Source organism: Strigops habroptila, chromosome 3 (assembly GCF_004027225.2).
Source record: "Strigops habroptila isolate Jane chromosome 3, bStrHab1.2.pri, whole genome shotgun sequence".
In the NCBI taxonomy this organism is placed as follows: domain Eukaryota; kingdom Metazoa; phylum Chordata; class Aves; order Psittaciformes; family Psittacidae; genus Strigops; species Strigops habroptila.
Genome location: NC_044279.2, coordinates 80,523,173 through 80,538,374, shown reverse-complemented (window position 1 = coordinate 80,538,374; position 15,202 = coordinate 80,523,173). Strand labels below are relative to the sequence as shown.

Genomic DNA, 15,202 nt, shown 5'->3' with positions numbered 1-15,202 from the left:
AATCCACATCTGACTCAACTTCCAGGCAAGCAAATGGCAGATCAGAGGTCCCTACAGACATACTACCCCAGCCAACACAGGTCCTGTTCTGGGAGGCTGAAATGTGTAGAAGAAAAAGTTTTGGATACACACAGCTCTAAATATACTCTAAAATTGATGCTTACTGCCCAGCTAATGGTATTATAAAGCATGTTATTACTGCCACTGTTTTTTACATTGCAGCTTTCCTTATTTCTTTTTCTTTTTTTCTCTAATGTATTTCAAGCATCATCACATAAGAGGTCTAGAATCTTGAAAACACCTTGCTTCTAAAAATTGACATTACTCCTCATGTGGACCAGTGATTTGTAGCGCATTAGATTCAAAGGCAGTCGAGGGCCTGGAAAAACTAATTACTTTCTTGAAGAGGGATGGGGAGGTATTGCATGTCCCTACAGCAGCAGTTACAGTAATACAGTTGTCTTCACCTGAAAACATCCACAATATAAGAAAAAAACATGCAGAGATACATCTACTGAATGCAGCAAGATACATTAGTTGCCACATAAAACTTCAACATAAAGTAAAACTGTGACATGCTTTTTATAAATGCTTGAAAGCTTCAGTTAAAAATCGTAATTAAAAAGCAGGGGGGAGGGATATTCCTTTCCTTTTATTTTCTTATGCCTGCTGACTTAAGAAACAGATGACATTTGTTAACTGCAGTCAAGTGTTTCTTATAAAGCAACCTATGTAGCTCTTATCAATAATAGACTTATGGACACATTCTTATATAATTAAAAAGAACTACAATGATGTCCCATGTAGATACAAGCTTCTGTCTATGGTTTTGTTACTTTCTCTAACAGAAAATGCATCCCCAACAATTGGAGTCCATGGAATAAATTTCCAGGTTTTCATTTTTACCTGAAGGATGGCAAAATGCTGAAATACGAGGACTCTCATACATGCCTTGCAGAAATCCTCAACAAAAATTATTTTCTACTCACACTGGGCTAAAGCTACATAATGTCAAAGACAGGTCTACAGAGCTGTGGAATGGGACCATAACACGGACTATACATTGCCCCACCTCCAACTGCTTAACTGAGACTTGGGCATGGTTGAATTACATAAAGATTCTAAAAGGTCACAGAGCTTGATAAAGTAAAAAGACAGCAATAGCGTTCTCTTTTACAGGCTACTGTTAAACACAGACCAAAATCACCTTGTAGCAGGCCACTAAGTGAAAGGAGTCATCAATTCTTCTCATTATACAGTGCAAGGATCCACACAAGGAACAAAATTAAAAGAAACAATTAAAGCCACAAATGGGCACTGTGGTACTGTAAATAGTGCTAAAAAAACCCCAAAACAAAACAAACACACTATTTTTATTTACTCCTCCTGCAACCTTCCTTCCAGCACTTGGTCAGTGTGAAGGTGTAACGTAATAACCAGACAAAAAAAAGCTTCCCACACACTTTACACCTTTTACCACCCACCACAGTGGGTTTGGTGTTACTACAGACCTTACAGGAAAACGCTGCGCTAGTCAGCCCCACAGCTCAGCACAAAGGAATGCAAGCAGTGTGCTAATACAGCTGCAGGCTTCAAACACAAATCATCCTTCAGTTGGACTGACTACACAGACCAGTACATCCAAGTGCTCTTTGGACATGCCCACGGAGAACCACTATGCTCTTCACTACGGTTTTCTGTTTGAAGGGTTTATGTGCAATAAGAGGAATTAAATATCCAGTAGGAACAGGAAAAATACTCTGCATCTCTATCGCTACAGCAACCGCGTTCAAAACAGGAAAAAAACACCCCAAAACACAACCACCAAACGAGTTACCCATTTACCTTTGATAAATAATAACTGAAAATATTCTGGTAGCGTGTTATGATTTTCCTCTTTCCAGTCGCTGCAGCAGAGCAGACTATGCAAGACCCTGCCCCTGACTCCTCTGCTACATTTACCAGAACTCATAAGCTCTTCTACTAAAGCTGCATGATGGCTAATGGACACATACCAGAAAGAAAGGAAAAATGACTTATTTTGTGTAATGTAGTAGAATAATGATTATCCAGGATACGGAATAAAAATGCATGGCAAATAACTAGTTAACAAGAAACACTCAACTGAGAAGATACAACAGCATGTCTGAATGTGAAGAGCAACACATAATGGAGTTCACAGATCCATTCCTCCTCACAGATCCCTTTCTAGATTCAACACAGACTAACATGAAGCAAAATGTTTTATTTTTAACCCTCACATTCCTGCTGAAATCAGTTAGCCTTGTTCTCGTATGAGAAGAAATTAAAATGTTACAATAGGAATATGAATGACAAATTTATTATGGATGTTTTTATTTGATCTTTCCTAACCATTTTTGGAATATCAAACTAACCACAATGAAGAGATAACTTAAGACGTCCTTAAATTTTTAGCTGTTTCCATTGGTCTACTTCCTTTAAAGGAACTCAAAGGCACCGTAAACTAACACCATTTTCGTCCACAGATGTCACAAAATTCCCAATATATTATGTTCCATTTCTCACTCATGTAACTCTTTTTTCCTTTGCAGGACAGTTTAGCAGTAGTAGCAGCAGTTATGTTTCTGAGCAATGCTCCCAGAACTTAAGAATCAGGGAATAAGAAGGATGTGGCTTGCGGCACACATCTTTGTCCACTAGATTTTATTTTCAGCTGTAGAAGCGCAAGTAAAACCAACTTCAGTAAGAAATGAAGAGTCAGCTCGTATGAAAGGGTTTTCACTCTTAACTCTCCAAAGAACTTTGCTGGGAACTACATCCAAACTATGGCTATGAAAGAAAACAGAAACTGTAGAAAAGAGATCATTTGAAGAAGGATTCTTATCTTTTAAAAAATTACAATACTGTCTCTGAAAAATGGCTGACAAACAAAATTTATCTGTAATGCACCTTCCAATCCACAAAAGAAAGGAGCCCCATCTGCTTTCCTTTCAACGGACACAGCTGGAATTGTTCATTTCTGAGAAAATGCATAACACAGAACAATAGTAGTGAGGATTATCAATGTTTTCTGCCTTCCCCGAGGCAGAAAAGTAGAGGGTTTTTTTGGCAAACATGGAATATTCTTTCCTTCATAATTAATTTAACTACCAATAAGTCTTCCAAGGTAAACTGGACCTGCTGTAAATAGGCCATAAAATGTCATCCCCATTTTTAAGTGACACAGGTTGCTATGTAACAGCTTTTATAACAGCATTTCAGTTATAAATTATTTTCAAGCAGTTGACAGTTCAACAAGGGCAAGTTTTAACCTCTGTCTGGCTTTTTACATAAAAAATGCTATCTCGAGTGAAATCAGTTTCACTTTTGATTCCCCCTCCTAAATAAACACGCACACATTTCTAATGCCAATAGCATACTGTTTCGAGAAAGTTTTGAGAAAGGTTTCAAAAAATTTTTTTGGCAAGTTTTTCACCTGTTGAACATATTATGGGAGCAGTGACATGGCAACAGCGAACATAATTTTGGAAGCAATTCTGAATGAATATATTATCGTGAATAAAGATTGTCTTGGGTATGTTTTAATACACAAATTATGTCCCACATTATACAAATCGCATAAAACATCGCAGATTATTTGAAAAGAACTAATAAAAACAATAGTCAACTGCCAGATTAGGGTGGGGAAGCAGAAAGACAAGCATCTAGATCTGTATGTCTTACTCCACTGTAAAATACACCCAAATCCTCTAGGCACTACATGTTCCTGCCAATAACTTGTAGCAACTATCTGAACAATTTACAACTTAATAAAGATCAAAAGAAATACAAAGGCAAGTTACTCCTTGAATACTCTTGCTTTTACCTACCTCTGAGTTTAAAAATGGAACTTCATTGTAGAGTTATCAGGTACTTTTCTTCAAAGCCAAGCTTTAAGCATGTGAAAACTACCCAAACCAACACCCCTGTCCCCCCCCAAAAAATCCCCAAAACAAAACCCACCACCATCACCACCACAACAAGCTGGCATTCTGAAATAGATATAATTTTTTTTTTGTAGGTATATATTGTCTATATATACATGGATATGTTTTACCTTTATTGTGGCAAAACAGCTGCCCAAACAACTCGAGAGTAATACGAAAACCATGCTGAAGAAAGGAATTCAAGAAAAAACAAATGAGACACACATGTGCTACAGAAAAAATCTTGTTAAAAAACATAGAATCATAGAATAGTTAGGGTTGGAAAGGACCTTAAGATCATCTAGTTCCAACCACCCTGCCATGGGCAGGGGCACCTCACACTAAAGCATGTCGTCCAAGGCTCTGTCCAACCTGGCCTTGAACACTGCCAGGGATGGAACATTCACAGCTTCCTTGGGTGACCCATTCCAGTGCCTCACCACCCCCACAGAAAAGAACTTCTTCCTTATATCTAACCTAAACTTCCCCTGTTTAAGTTTGAACTCGTTACCCCTTGTCCTATCACTACAGTCCCTGATGAAGAGTCCCTCTCCAGCATCCTTGTAGCCCCCTTCAGATACTGGAAGGCTGCTCTGAGGTCTCCACACAGCTTCTCTTCTCCAGGCTGAACAGCCCCAACTTTCTCAGCCTGTCTTCATATGGGAGGTGCTCCAAGTCCCCTGATCATCCTCATGGCCTCCTCTGGACTTGCTCCACAGTTCTATGTCCTTCATGGAATCCCCTCTATCTTCAGTTTCAAAATAGTATCCATGGAAGCACAAAACCCCAGTATAAAATTCTAATCTCACAAATGCAATGGGATATGCACTGCACCATTATATATATATATACACAGCTACAGAAACACACCTTGAAACAGGAAGTTAACATGGCAGGAGATTGTCAGGTGAACTAAACAGGAACCTGCTAGTAAAGTAACACAGAGAAATGAAGGGTCTGTTGGAAAAAAGTTGAATTATGGTAAAACAAAGAATAAAGCATATGCTGCCTGATGACATGCCTTTTTCAGAAATGGATAGATGGGATCTTGGTGGACAAGTTGACCATAAGCCAGCAATGTACCCTCATGGCAAAAGCGGCCAACAACACTCTGGGCTGCATTAGGAAACATACAGCCAGCAGGTCGAGAGAGGTGACTCCACCTCTGTTCAGCACTGGTGAAACCACACGCAAAGTCTGTGTCCAGTTCTGGGCTCCTCAGTGCAAGAAGATACAGACATACTGGAGCAAGCCCACCAAAGGGCCACAAAAATTAAGGGACTGGAGCAGCATCTCTCCTACAAGGAAAGATGAGAGAGCTGGGATTGTTCAGCACGGAAAAGAGAAGGATCAAAACTCTTCCTGAGAGAGTGATGAAACACTGGAACAGGTTGCCCAGGGAGGTTGTGGAGGCCCCACCTTAGGAGATATTCAAAACCTTACTGGACATCATCCTGTGCAAACTGCTTCAACTGACCTTGCTTTGAGCAGTGGGGCTGGATCAGATGATCTCAAGAAGCCCCAACCAACCTCCACAATTTTGTAATTTTGTCCATTTGGGTTCTGGAGATCGCAAGGTAAATGGAGATAGTTTACAGGCTGAGAGAATAAACTAGATGACAGTAAAGAATACAGGCTTTTACAAGAAGATGCAACAGGAACACAAGCGTCATGAAAAGGTTAAATTCTATTCAGTTTTGACTACTGTACTGCTTAGAATTCCATATGCCATTCCAAAACTGAGTCACCAAGTACCAAAGATTAGCTCCTCCTAGTTGGAACAAGGGAACAGAGGAATGAAAATAAAAGCAGCACACTCTGGAAAAAAGCTAGTAGATCTTACATCTGGTCTATAAAGAAGAGTGCAAACAAAAGCCTATGTCATTCTCTACTATACTATATTGGAGAACAGAAAGTAGATTCTTGTTTCCCTTAGCCCGGAAAGTCTCAAGTCATTCATTACAACATACCTAAAATGAAAGAAGTAATATTTTCCTGAAAGGAAGGCCAAGAGAAGCCAGAAATCCACACAGGCTATTTACTGTTAAAGCCACCACGGATGCTGGAAGGGTGGCACAGAGGAAGACAACCATAAGAATATGCATGTAAACTTATCTTTAAGTATTAAGCCAAACAGGGGGTTTTAAATTGGGGTTTTATTATAATATTTGCAAGAAAAGGGAGACAAGGAATCCCCTACCAGGCACATTACTTCAAGAGTGCGCAGCTGGTGACTCCTTGAGTAAAGACTCTTAACCACCAATACAACTGCAGAATGCCATACTTCCAAAATCTTGTTTATTCAGGTGAATTTATTGAAACTTAGGTTTCTACTAAGGAAAGGGAAAAAAAAAGGGGAAAAGAAAAGGGGGGGGGGGGCAAAGATGTTTATTCTGTAGGCAGAACACCAGCTTTCTATGTAATGACCCCTCAACTACACACACACCAAATCCCCAGGGTCATTTCACTTACAGAAATTGCTCTACCAAAGGAAAGAGCAAAGCAAGATCCACAGGGGCTTAGAATTCTGACTCCTATGATCTTCTCTTTGTGAATTATTAAACCTTGCCTGTTACTTTTGTTGACGTCCTACCCCACTACAACATGAAACCAGTGAGACGTAAACCAAGTGCTATTCTGTCCTAACAACAAAGTCAGCAGTTAAATTGCACACAGTATGCTTAATCCGGACTAGATAACAAAACTCAAAGTTCCATGAAAATAAGCATATCTCACTTCATGCCACAAACTGCACTTGTTTTATAGTCTTTCAAACTAAAACTGAGGGAAGGAACATAAATAAAATTTTCTGAACTGACATCTAGAACTAATTGTGGACTTCTAGCCCCAGTTTTTTTTATTTTACTTTTTTTTAAATACTGAAAGGGGAAGCCATTAAAGATATAGAAACAGCAAAATTTAATTTCCATACCCGGTGACTCAGCAATTTACCACTGCTAGATTTGGATTCTTGTTCTTTTTCTGCCTCAGATTTACAGATGCCATACCAACAGTGGTTAAAGAAGAAAACAAACAAATAGAACGCAGACAAAGAGAAAAATAATGGTTGTCTCCATAAAATTGTAAGAGATGGAAGAAGAACTTACTAGAAACTGAAGCAATAATTCAAACAAGGTTCAACTTTAAGACAACTCTTTCATTGTTTTACAATTGCAGTTACCAAGAGCGTTTGGAAGTTTTAGTTGATAGGTTACACCTACAGTGATGCTCCTTTTTCTCTCTTGCCACTGCTGTCTACACCATAGGAAGTGAGGTGATTCCTTCTTTCATTAACACTGACAGCAGTGGCATCAAACTGCAGTCGCAAAAGGTTTCATTTTCTTTTGAAATTCTACTCCCAGGAATACATCTCAACCATATTTATAAGATAACTATATTTTATCAATATGCCATTTTGGACAGATTTCTCGATTATAATGTTCAGACTTGAAAGGGATGAAGCAAATAAGATATTAAGCCACTTCTCTTTTATCTAAGGATAAAATTTGCAGAATTATAAAACCTAGAATTTACAAAACAGTGCTTTTTAATTGCACCAATTTTTATTTGGCTGTGGCCAAATAAAAATACCCAAGGACTAACAGAACAGCTGATAGGCTTTTAAAAGGAAATTTAAACTTCTCTGGATTACAAGAGCAGCTAAAAGCATTAGAAAAGTACTTTGTCTTTTTTTACCCGAAATTGTAATTAAGGTGCATCTATATAAAACAATCAAGCTCAGCAGCCACCAAGACTCCCGACACCTTCAACTACTCTACTTTTGAAACATGGAAAGGACAACAACATATGAAATTACTTTTGAACCTTTTACAGTCCATGGGCTCATAATCTTCTGAAAATTGAACTATTGTTGGCAATAAGCTCTTTTTCTTCATTAATTTTTGAAGACACTGAGGAAATATCCTATAGTTCTTGAGTTCCCAAACTGAAAACCACTAACCAATGCATGTCTAGCCACCGAAGAAACATCCAAACTACATGAGAGACCACTGCTACTGACACCCAGGTTTGTAGCCTCCATAGACTCAGAGACTTTTGCCTCTTGAAAATGATGGGGTTTTATATATGACATCCGCAAGTCAGAAGCTGAACCACATTTGGAAGGCAGCATGCGGGAAGCTTTAAGTATTCCTGCATACTGTATAATTAGTGTCCAAAAAGGCAAAGTTCATCAGTCCCCAAGATTCTAAAATACCATAAGAACCAAATTCCCTTCTCAGTATTTTAAAACCTTACAATGATTTAGAATTACTTTTATCTCAATGTTTCTACTGTATTCAACATTATTAATTTCATGTAAAGTCTCAAAATGGACTTTCACAAATTCTCTCAACTCCTTCAAAAAGAGAGAAGGTATTGCACTTGTCAAAGCTATGAAATAGCGCTATCGACCTTACCATTTTCTAAAGCGTTAAGACAGTTGTGTCATATCTCCCTGAAAGTCAATCAAACTTTAAAATGAACTTGCAATTTCAGTTGCAGCCACCTCAAACAGGAGACAGGTTAACACAACAGCACAGTTTCAAGGGACAGTCTGTTTCAGACATGGCTGGCCTAAAGCCAAGACCTCAGCTGTCTATCCACAATCAAGTATCCCACAGCACATTTACAAAACTATACGCATTTAGTTTTGACTTGTTTGCTTCATCTTTGTCCACTAGAAGTAAAATACTTTTTATATCTTAATATGTACTTTACATATTGCTCAACAGTAAAGGTATTCCACCTCAGGTGGCATTTTTACACTTTACAGGTATTACCTTCATTGCTATGAACTGCCAGTTATTATGTACCACATTTCCTCTTTCTACACAAACCACTGTTTGAACAACTGTTTGGACAACTGACAATTATTCTTCCAAGCAAGAGTTCCAATGACTGAATTAATGAGTTATGGATAATTTTACTACTCTCTTCTGAGGAAAAGAATATCCTTCTTAAGAATACAATCTTTTGTCTTCCTGCAACTTACTGTCGTGCTGTTGAACATTCTAAGTTCAGAGTCAGACTGCTAAAAATAAGAGGCCTTAAGGATCTATTTAAAAACTATGTACTTTTATTTAGGTTCATGTATTCTAGTTTTCTTACTTTAACCACAGAGATTAAGAAACTTAAGGAAATGATTGTTTAATAAACTGGGAGTGGGAGGGAAGCACTATCACATGAACTGCCATTGCTGTTAAGCTGTTTCTATGAGGCAACCATAAAAGCATGCAAAACAAGCCTCTTAGCAGAAAGAAATTATACTAGTACAATTGTTACCAGTAAAGCAGCATCATTTCCTGTAACTTCAACTTAAAGCTCTAGTAGCTGTGCAAGGAAATTTATGTGTATCTGGTCATCAGTTTTTCAACAGTTGTTTCCAGAATGGTATACAAACCTCAGCCTTTAAAGTCTGCATAAAGAAGTCGTCTTCTTTCACAGCGTATTTGGTGGAGCCAAGCAATTACAGGAGCCCTTCTAACTCTATTGCCCCTTTTCACTCTCAACTAAAACTACCAACAGTATGCCATAAAAAAATACTGTTTATTTTCTACACTGTCTTCATTACAATTCAACTACTAGAAGTTTAGGTTTCTCTCTTTACTTGCTTTTCCTTTCCCTATCCAAACATGAGGCACAAAAGATATTTTTCCTGGGATTTTATAATCATACTAGTTCTGTTAAAATTTTCGCTGCCTGCCTATATCCTCACATTTCATTTAAAATAATTTCGTGTTTGAGCTATCTCAGCGCTACAGGCATAATATCTTTCCAAAACATCTTCCCCAAAGCTTACAGTTATTTTCCCTGTTACATCAGTTAAGTTCCTTTCAATTTTTCCTCTCTTCTCGCAACAGCACACACAGTACATTGCTATGTACACCAAGAGCTTCACCAGGAACAGAAAAGCGGAACAGCACTGCAAAAATGCATCACAGCAACACCTAGAAACAGGCAGGGCGGACCGAGACCCCACAAAAGCAGTTCGATCTACACGTAATCAGACGATACATGAAGTAGAACGTTTTGGAGTCCAACCCCTGAACACAGCGGGACTGACACAGCTGCTGCCCGCGGGACGCGGGTGTTGCCAGGGCAGCGACCCCCCGCCAGCCGAGCAGCGGGGCGCTACCCCAGGCGCGGCCGTTAGCCGCCGCGGTGGCGGCACACAGGCCCCGCTGCGGCCGCTCGGCCCGGCACCGGGCGCTTCTGCTGGCGCGATGTGAGGCAGAGCTGCGCGCAGCGCCGGACAGCCCCGGCCCGGGTCGTTTTGCTGCCGGAGACACCGCCACCCCGAAACCCTGCCCGCCAGTCGGAAGATGCAACCGGGCCGCCCTGGCCGAGGCGCGGTGCCGGGCCGCAGGCGGCTCCGCGGCGCCCCACTCGCGCGGCCCCGTCTCACCAGTCGCCGGCGGGGCCACCTCGGCCCCTCGCGCTCTCCATCCCGAGCCCCGCCGTTACTAGGGGGCCCCGGCCGCCGCGCCCGGCCCCGGCCTCACCGCTACCCTTGGCAACGGAACTCAGTACTGAAGCGCGGCGCCATTGGCCGGAGGCGCAGCACGCGGCCCGCCCATTGGCCGCGGCGCCTCTCGGCGGGGAGGGACGAGCCTCGCCCGTGCGCGGGACGCGGCGGAGCGCAGGCCCGCCCTTCCTGTAGCGGTTGGGGCGGGCCCTCCCGCGCCCTGCCCGCCTCCCGGGCTGCGGTTAACAGCCGCGGGCAGCAGCCGCGGATCGCAAAAAGCTCTTTGGGAGACGCCCCGTTCCCCGTGGAAACCCGGCCCGACATACCCCCATCGCGAAGAAAACACCCCCCGCGCCTTTGTGGCATTTCTGAGGAGGATGAGCCGGCCGTAGCGCAGGGCTTGGCTTAAATCAGCTCCGCTCTCCATCCTTGAAAATAACACTCTATTGGGATGTGTAGTTGCACAGGATTGCTGCCCCTGCCGAGTCAGACGTTGGTCTGTCTCCGTGGGAAGTCGAGGTTCGCCTTCACCAGTATGTCAGCAGCACTCAGCTTCCCTGTGTCCCGCAGATACTTCATTATAAGAGGCCGCTGTCTCCAAGTAACCTTCACTCCATACTCGTGCTCAGGAGTGTCTGTAACCAGTACTGCTCCTGACTCCAACTCTCTCCTCTCACAGGGGTCAATACCGAATGCCAGCTCTTTTTCTGGATGCCAGGCATGGCTACTTCTTTGTGGCAGAGTGCTGCTGCATCTCCAGTTACTTACAGAAGGCACCTGTGCAGTCTCTATACCTGGTGAACTAAAGACTTCTGGCTCCACAGCCTGGGGAGCAGGTAACGAAGGTATTTCTCTACAGTTCTCCAGACTGTTCACCTGGATGTTGGCTTTTGCTGCTGTCCCTTTCTTGGGCTGGCTGTGAGAGTGTTGTATGTTCTTCCTCAAGCGATTTGGATGATCTGAGGCGTGGACTGCACATTCTTCTGTATTCTCAAAAGTTAAAGGAGGAAATTTGCAGGTTATAGCTCTTCGACAAGCTCCTCCTGTATAAAGTGAACTGTAGTTGGCATCCTGATTCTGGGGTTTGTGAGGACCACGATGCTTCCTCTGGCATGCTTTCAATGCCACTAATGTAGTTGTTTCAAATTGTGGACACACCTAAAGAGAAAGACTTCATAAGAAAAAAAATCTCAACAGTTTTCTCCATACAAAGGAATACCAACCTGATTCTACTCCCCCACCTACCCCATCTTTTTTCAGTGTGTTCCTTAAGTGAGCAAAGCAAACCAGTCACTAACCAAGCTACTAAGCAGGAGATACTCCTGAACTTCAACATCATGCTTGCCACTCTTCTCTAAAAAGTGTTTGGGGTACAAGTGAGCTATTCTCTGGCAACTTAAGAACTCAAGATCTGGGTTTTAAAGAAAAGTTCTAACTGGTGTCTACTCCTGTAACCCCTGCAGATTTAAAGAACAGTTCAGAGCTGGATTCTGTTTCTTTCTGTGTTTCAGCATAACTCTGAATAGATCCAATAAATTACATCCTCAGTCTCCCTGAACAGGTAGAGGTTGAACTGAAAGCAATACACAATGATTTAAAGGATGCCCACTTAGCTCCATCACCTTAGTTATGTTACTGTGGCTTTCACAATATTCCCCAGAGCCTCTTTACTTCAAAAGAGTTAATCTCTGTATCATTCAAATGCCACTTCTAAAACTGGCTTTCTACAGAGAAAGGTTTCTATAGGTCAAAGCTCAAAGTCTATTTTTTTTTTTTGAAAGATTCTAGACTCTTACGTAAAACCTGAAAGTTGCTCTGTTACAATAGTCTTTATTTTCCTGGGTATCAACAGAAGAGTCAGGTTCCATCTCTTGCAATTTGCTTTTCCCTAGAGCGTACCAAACTGAGATCTAGTTACAATAATTATGTATCCCTTTCAGCATTCCGAGGTTACTACACAGTCCCTCTAAAAAAAAAAAAAAAAAAACACACACAAAACCAAAACCAAACAAAAACTGTAAGTGAAATTTGATTAGGGATAGTGATTGTCCACTGTACAACTGAACTGTTTGAATGCAAAGCCTTTGTGCAGGAAGAGAAACACACGATTCGCTGATAATTGTATCCTGGCACATACTTAAAAGAACATAGATGTTCTTTTGAGGATATGACACTGACTTTGAGGATGTGACTTCCTGGCTTCAGAGAACATGTAGGGTAGGCTTTACCAGTGCAGGAGCCTAGGGGTCAAGAAGGTGCGAAAACACTAGATAACATCAAGAAGAGAGGAGCAGAAAATCAGTTGCCACTGAAACAAGCTGACAGAAACTCTGCAGAGAATACTTCAAGAAGTCACAAACCTACCAGGATTTTCAACACGAAAATATCTAACAGTTTCAGTGCTGTCAGCTTCAAACAAATTTTAGAATCATTGTATGTTCGAAATCAGAGAGATAAGTACCAGTGTGCCTGTTTCCAATTCTTCCAAACAAGAATGCTTATTCACAGCAGTTGTTTTACTTAGTGTTTCAAGAGCCATAGAGGTGCCTCAAGCATATTAAAAAAAAAAAAAAAAATAGGAAGAGGAAAAAATTGAACATGTTCTACTACAAGTTTAAACCACCACAAAAATAACTCCAGGTCACTAGGAACAAAGGAACATTTCATGCAGTTTTGAATCCACACTTGCTGAGCCTGCTTCGTGAAGAGCAGAATGTCAAGCAGCAATAACGCTTAAACAGAGCTCCCGTAGGTGATGACTGTTGCTGCAAAGGAACAGTCTGTCTCTACAGCACCCCTTTGCTTAAAAAAAGAGAAATCTTTACATTACATGATATAAGGAGCATCTAAGGATACTTCAGTCCCTGAGACATTACTTCAGATCAGATTTTTTCAGCCCATCCAAAGAGTGATACAGAAAAAAACTATTCAGAACACAGAATGAGAAAGAAGGCAGGTTAGAATAAATAAACTTGAAGTGAAAGCCTGGGTTCTCTAAATTTAGCAGTCTCAGATTTAAACAAAACACCTAGTACTTTAACATGTAACATTTGGAGTTCTGCAGTTAATTCAAGCAGCAAGCCAATAAAAAAATCCCCCCCTAATGTTTATTGTGCTGGATTTTCAGTTGCCATAGAAAACAGCATTTTCCTGATGAAAATTAGCTTTTCAGAAGACAAATAGTCATATTAGTCAGTGCACACCACACACAGTTTTATGCCTTCAAATAACCAAGACCTTTGTGATTGCAGTTAGTATATGAAGCAACTCAAAAGCAGTTATTTATGTTTTAGTCAGCTACTATGAATTCAAGCCAGTGCTACTAATTTTCAGTATCCAGAACAGACGGCTTTGTGTTGAGACGTACAGAAACTGCTGCTGCGGGATGCAGGGGGAAGGATAATCGATACCAACCCAGGCAGCGGAGGTGTTCTGGTCTACAGGTTTTGTAGGAACACGTCTTGGATTCTTAGCCGAAGGTGGCGGAGTTTCATAGCAATGGACGGGTCCCTCTCGCGGCCTCTCAAGGAATACCAGCTCTGCCTTTCTGGCCTTGGTACATTTCTTCTTCGGAGGCATCAAAAGATGTGGTAAAACCACTTTGAAACCTCATGATGCTCGCTAATGCCAATCGGAGAAAGAGAAAAGCACCCAAGGAGATGCTAAAGTGCTCTCAAGTCTGTAGAAGGCAAATAAATGGATTTGAAGAGAAACTTGTTTGATCTAGTTTTTAACGAAAGTAAAATATATATGCAACAGTATGCCGTACACATGTCTATGCAGACTTTTTCCTACCAGTACTTTTTGAACCTTCTGTCAGATTTCAGAGAGATTTAGAAATGCACAGAATAGATAAATGCTCCAAAGCTTCACGTAGCCAAATACATTAGGGGAGACACAGATGTGAACAAAACAAGTGTCCCAGCTGCAAAAGGAGTTCTGAACCCGCCTTTGGGCAAGACTCCATGTTACTGGAAAAGTTAGTTCCTTACAAAAATACGTATTTTAAATACACAAGACAGGCAAACTCACATAGGCATTTTTCTTCATCAGGATATTTCGTTAAGTAATTCGAAAAACATCCATTTATGATAAGGCCTGTCTAAAATACTGAAATACAGAACCAGCTGTATTTAGAATAGGCTTGGTCGCTGAAATTTTAAGGTCACTGAAACTGCTTGGAGAGAAGCAAAAAAAAGGAATGACAGTGTTTGACCTACTGAACTTGCTTTGTCAAGTCAGCCATCAAGAAAATTAAAAGCCAATCTCTTCACATTAGCTCAATATCTAGTTTAATCACAGACAAAAAATGGCTTAGGAACTGAAAGATAAAGATACTTCCCTCCTTCCCCCCAATTTAATCCATCAAACTGGTTTGTAATGCCAAGATATACTGTAGGGGCAAGATAACCAGCAGTCTTTCAATTTCTAGCTGCTAACTACCTATACCTCGTTATTTCAGGACTTTTAACCTTTTTAAATACAGAACATACTTGATGTTTCCCCCCTGTATTCTACATATTTTGCGTTATTTTTTTTAACATAATGAATAAGTTCGAACTGAAAATGTAATTTCCCATTCAAAAACAGATTAGCAGAGACAAGGCATTTTAAAGACAACACTTTCCGAGAAACACATTCTCTTACCAAATACACAAGACCGCAGCAGCCTCACTGCTTACCAGACGCGCAGCCTCCTCGGGGAGTCCTGCGGGCCGCGCTAGCCAGATACAGCCGTAACACCCCTCAAACGGTGAAACTCCGAGGCCAGCGGCCAGCGCCACGGCTG

General features: G+C 41.1%; 2 protein-coding genes across 7 annotated transcripts in view; both read right to left on the bottom strand.

Moving 5' to 3' along the window:
• The window catches only part of TULP3 (TUB like protein 3), a 26,668-nt gene extending 15,817 nt beyond the window's left edge, over positions 1-10,851 (bottom strand). For 2 of the 5 annotated variants that reach the window (XM_030479841.1, XM_030479843.1), the window contains exon 1: positions 10,740-10,851. In XM_030479841.1, the coding sequence (XP_030335701.1) occupies positions 10,740-10,840 (101 nt within the window). In that variant the 5' untranslated portion in view covers positions 10,841-10,851. Of the gene's footprint in view, positions 1-9,348; positions 10,005-10,353; positions 10,590-10,739 lie in introns of those variants that run through there. The other 3 variants (XM_030479844.1, XM_030479845.1, XM_030479846.1) reach the window with 3 other exon arrangements.
• On the bottom strand, positions 10,846-15,202 carry RHNO1 (RAD9-HUS1-RAD1 interacting nuclear orphan 1). 2 transcript variants are annotated; one of them, XM_030479847.1, is made up of 3 exons: positions 15,061-15,202; positions 13,828-14,092; positions 10,846-11,571 (listed from the first exon to the last, which is right to left on the bottom strand). In XM_030479847.1, the coding sequence occupies exons 2-3, from the start codon at positions 13,990-13,992 to the stop codon at positions 10,900-10,902; spliced, it is 837 nt and encodes a 278-aa protein (XP_030335707.1). In that variant the 5' UTR covers positions 13,993-14,092; positions 15,061-15,202; the 3' UTR covers positions 10,846-10,899. The 2 variants fall into 2 exon arrangements, with proteins under 2 accessions (XP_030335707.1, XP_030335708.1); XM_030479848.1 differs by having other exon boundaries at positions 15,096-15,202.

What these genes read in the sequence shown, in the direction of transcription:
- RHNO1 (XM_030479847.1), bottom strand. Translation starts at nt 13,992, where the DNA reads ATGCCTCCGAAGAAGAAATGTACCAAGGCCAGAAAGGCAGAGCTGGTA. An exon ending in AGAACACCTCCGCTGCCTGG is followed by an intron (nt 11,572 to 13,827) that starts GTTGGTATCGAT and finishes CTTTCTCTTTAG; the next exon opens with GTGTGTCCACAATTTGAAAC.